The sequence below is a fragment of the Antrostomus carolinensis genome, unplaced genomic scaffold (assembly GCF_000700745.2).
Source record: "Antrostomus carolinensis isolate BGI_N321 unplaced genomic scaffold, ASM70074v2 scaffold1476, whole genome shotgun sequence".
Classification (NCBI taxonomy): domain Eukaryota; kingdom Metazoa; phylum Chordata; class Aves; order Caprimulgiformes; family Caprimulgidae; genus Antrostomus; species Antrostomus carolinensis.
In genome coordinates this window covers 65,981-70,477 of record NW_010320957.1, presented here as the reverse complement: position 1 = coordinate 70,477, position 4,497 = coordinate 65,981, and the positions used below count along the sequence as shown (strand labels likewise).

Genomic DNA, 4,497 nt, shown 5'->3' with positions numbered 1-4,497 from the left:
TATGTGTGTGTATATATATATATATATACACTATATATACACACACATATATTTCCTTGTATTTGCCATTCATCCTCCTGGGGTTCTCCTGTCATCCTTCCCTAGGCCAGCCCCAAGATTTCACCATTCAGTTCCTCAGTGCCATAGGCTGAAGTTCATCAGGTCCACCTCACACCTCATTTGAAAACACCCAATTTATCTAGATGCTTTCCAAGTATGTTGTTCATTGGATTCAGCAACTATGACTATATCTGCTGCGTTTCTCTCGGGCTATAATAAACAAAGCAGTACATCAGTGACAACACTGAAATCAGTGGAAGTTGTTCTAATGTCCAAATGAAGTTCTCCATGTTTTTGTCGTCAACCGCCAAGCCTGGAGCAAGAGAAGCCTTCACTTCCCAAATGTTTTTGGAAAGAATCCAGTTGGGTGGTTTTAATTTCCACCTTCAAGGTGGCTTACAATATTTTCTTTTCACTCCCTGTTCTTTGGTTGCTAAGAGAGGTATATATAAACCTGCTCCTGAGACAACTTTTTGAGAAGTGCTCTTCTACAGGGAAAGGGGTAAGTCAGTTGCAATTCTTGCTACCATATCAACACACCTGCCTTTGCAGGAGCTTACAACACCAAAGCCATCCTGGGTTTGCTGGGATTCCTTCATAACTACAATGCAATTTCTGACTTGGTCATGTAATTGTTGCTCCCTGGCTGCTGGATGTATTTGCTCCACTTACACCTTGAAAGAGAGAGGAAGGTCTGCTGGAAGTTACCTCTGATCACAACATAAAGTAGCAGGTTGCCACATGTTGGGCGCAGCGAGGGGTTGAGACATGGTACAGGCAGAGTGGATTTGCTTCTCCACATGACAGCTAATGGGACATAACCGTAGTTCAACCCGAGACACCCAAAAGACGCAGAAGGGAAGGAAGCACACACAGAAGACCATCAAGACGACAATGGCAAGTCTTCGAGCCTTTTGTTTGTAGCAAGCCCGTCTGTGGGGGACCCAGTAACCAAGATGCAAATAATGACTGCGTAGCACAGAGTCACCATCAGAAAGGGCAAGAAGAAGGAAGGGCAGGCTGGCCAGCAGCCAGTTATGCTGCCTGATTGTGCCCAGGTTTTCAGAGCTGGTAAGGCTGAGGCATAAGGATCTGTTTTGCATCTCTTTTGAGGAGATCAAGAAGTTGATGGGGCTGCCAGTTGCCAGCAAGATCACTCAAACTGCTGCACAAGCCACTGCTGTCCAGCGCTTCCTCTGGATGTTGAAGAACTTCACAGGGTGGACAATCATCATGTAGCGGAAGGTGCTGAAACAGGTGAGGAAGATGATGCTGCTGTACAAGTTGAACTGGAAACCAAAGTGGATGCACTTGTACATGAATTCACCAAAGACCCAGTGGTCCCCACTGGTGTAATAGTGTATCAGGAAGGGAAGGCTGTTGAGGTAGAGCAGATCCGTGAGCACCAGGTTCAGCATGATGATAGTGCTGCTCTTCCAAGGCCTCATCTTGAAGCTGTAAACACAAATCACAATGACATTTCCCAGGAAGCCTACCAGGAAGATGATGCTGTACATAATGGGGAGATACAAAGTCTTCAGACTTCCACATCAGTGCAGTTGGGAAAATCACCTTCAGTGTCGTGCTAGGTGGTGGGGTTGGCTAAGTCGTCATCTGTTGTGTTCATGTTTTTTTCTTAGTGCTTAAGGAGGAGAGAAATGCTTAGCGTTTGCTGACAGATAAGACCTTCTGTAGCCTGTTAAAAACCACTACTAACTACATCTTTAACTTCCCAGCAGTGCCACTGTTAAGGTGCCTTTACTGAATAAGGAAAGGCTTTGGTGCATTGGTGACTAGAGGCCTTTTAGTGTTATATCTGTATAGAGATAGATACAATTTTATTTTAAAATACATATTTTCAGAGAAGCGTCTGCACAGGCACAACAGAACTTTAATATAAGGGACTGCCTACATCACAGTGTGTGATGTGTGTCCCCTGGTATATAAAGTTCATCTTCTACTCTCATTAGGGGTCAAATGAAGCAGGACAGACTAGTCATGTTATGCTACTGACCAAAACTATAGAGAGGAATGTCCAGAACGTAACTGCTCCATACGTGCTTTTTGAATCCTTTTTAATTAAGTGGAGAACAGAGCAGTTGTTTAAAAGTTGTTTGGTTTTTTTTTTTAATACTGGAATTAGGTTTTTTTCTCCCTGTTCCTTGGAAACAACTGACAGAGGAATATTTCATTCTTTTAGTTCATTAACAAGATTGATGTTGCAAAGAGATATGTTATTTTTAGGCTTGTCGTTAGTTGCTATGTAAATTTCTATCCCTGTAAAATTTTTAAAAGGTGTTTCTCTTAGACATTAGTCTTAGAAGTTTTCTGGAACATCAGAATAAATCTATCCAACTTTGCAAAGCAACCATTTGCAAGATACAGAATAAAATTTGAGCAGTGTATCATGTTTGTGTGGCAAGATTTTGGTAGTGGGGAGACTACAGGGGTGGCTTATGTGAGAAGCTGCCAGAAGCTCCCCCCATGTCTACACAGCCAATGCTAGCCAGCTCCAAGATGGACCCAATGCTGACCAAGGCCAAGCCCATCAGCAATGGTGGTAGCACCTCTGTGATGTTGTATTTAAGAAGAGAAAAAAGTTAGTGAACAACAGCAATTACAGCCAGAGAGAGGAGTGAGAAGATGTGAGAGAAACCACTCTGCAGACACCAAGGTCAGTGAAGAAGGAGGGGAAGGAGGTGCTCCAGGCAATGGAGCAGAGATTTCCCTTCAGCCTGTCCCCCTGCAGTCCATGGAGGTCCATGGGGGAACAGATGACCACCTGTAGCCCATGGAGGACCCCATGCTGGAGCAGGTGGATGCCTGAAGGAGGCTGTGACCCCATGGGAAGCCCATGCTGGAGCAGGTTCCTGTCAGGACCTGTGGCCCGTCGAGAGAGGAGCCCCACTGGAGCAGGTTTGCTGGCAGGACTTGTGACCCCGTGGGGGACTCATGCTGGAGCAGTCCCTTCCTGAAAGACTGCACCCCATGGAAAGGACCCAGGCTGGAGCAGTTTGTGAAGAACTGTCATTCATGGGAAGGACTCACTTTGGAGAAGTTCGTGGAGGACTGTCTCCCCTGAGAGGGACCCCACATTTGAGCAGAGGAAGACTGTGAGGAGTCCTCCCCATGAGGGGGAAGGAGCAGCAGAGACAACATGTAATGAACTGACCACAACCCCCATTCCCTGTCCCCCTGTGCCACTTGGGGGGAGGAGGTAGAAAAATTGGGAGAAAAGTTAAACCCGAGAAGAAGGGAAGGGTGAGGGGAAGGTATTTTAAGATTTGGTTTTATTTCTCATTATCCTCCTCTGATTTGATTGGTAATAAATTAAATCATTTTCCCCAAGTTGAGTCTGTTTTACCCGTGGCTGTAACTGGTGAGTGATTTCTCCCTGTTGTTATCTCAACCCACGAGCCTTTTGTTATATTTTCTCTCCCCTGTCCAGCTGAGGAGGGAAGTGACAGAGCAGCTTTGGTGGGCACCTGGTGTCCAGCCAGGGTCAATGTACCACAAGAAGGATTCAAGGGAAGACAGCCCAGTACACACTCTCTACAACAGAAAATATGGGACCACTAAAAATATGGGACATGGCAAATAACTGCTGATGTTGCATCCAGGAAGTGCATTTGTGTGAATGTCTTCTTTCTCTCAAAGTGGAGTAAATATTTTCATGGGAAAAAAAAATCTCTAGCATAATATTTTTCTGGAGGAATGCAACTTCTTACATGATGATGCCTGTCCTCAAGTTACTGTGACCTGGATCTGTTAAAATGAATCCTACTGGATCACCACTTCCATTTCTTGTTCCACTCTTGAATTTTCTTTATATACCTTCTACCTTCACTCACTTGTGAGACCTCACAAAGACAGGTTGCAGGATTTGAATTCAAATCTATGTAGAATATTTGGTTCAAACACATGTAAAACACTGAAAACTGAAGCTGGAGCTTGAGGACATGCATGCCAAACACTGGCATTTGTTTTTAAAGAGAAGAACAGCTTCAAATCTCTTCTCATGGCTGAGAACCATGCAGGGGAAGGCTTGGATAAATCAGCGACTCAAATTCAGTTAAGGAGTAATGCAGCAATACTGTCATCCCCAAACAAGCTTGAAACCACTGGTATGGCTAATGGTTAACCAGGTTAATAGCAAAGGTCCCATCCTGCAGCAGCAGGTCGAGGCATGGTGTTTGCTGCTGGAAGCCCCAGGGCTGTGCACACCGTGGTCTTTACAGTGCATGGCCAGTAAGCGAGCTGAAGGGCATGGCTGGGTACTACTCCCCACATCACTTTCTTTGTGGTTCTGTAGGACTATCACTTCGTCAGCAGCTTTTCTTCCATCAACCAGTGTGCTGCTGCAGTAAAACTATAGGGACTGGAGAGCAAATGCCTATGATTGCAGAAGAGCGTGGCAGTGGCCCTCAACCACTGCAG

General features: G+C 45.2%; 1 protein-coding gene across 1 annotated transcript; it reads right to left on the bottom strand.

Annotated features, from left to right (window-relative positions):
* Positions 1–661: 661 nt before the first annotated feature.
* LOC104526302 (2-oxoglutarate receptor 1-like) lies at positions 662–1,687 on the bottom strand. Its single transcript, XM_029085380.1, is given in 5 exon segments — positions 662–809; positions 811–998; positions 1,001–1,075; positions 1,077–1,603; positions 1,606–1,687. Coding segments are annotated over 5 exon segments (1,020 nt in total).
* Between the last annotated feature and the right edge of the window lie 2,810 nt (positions 1,688–4,497).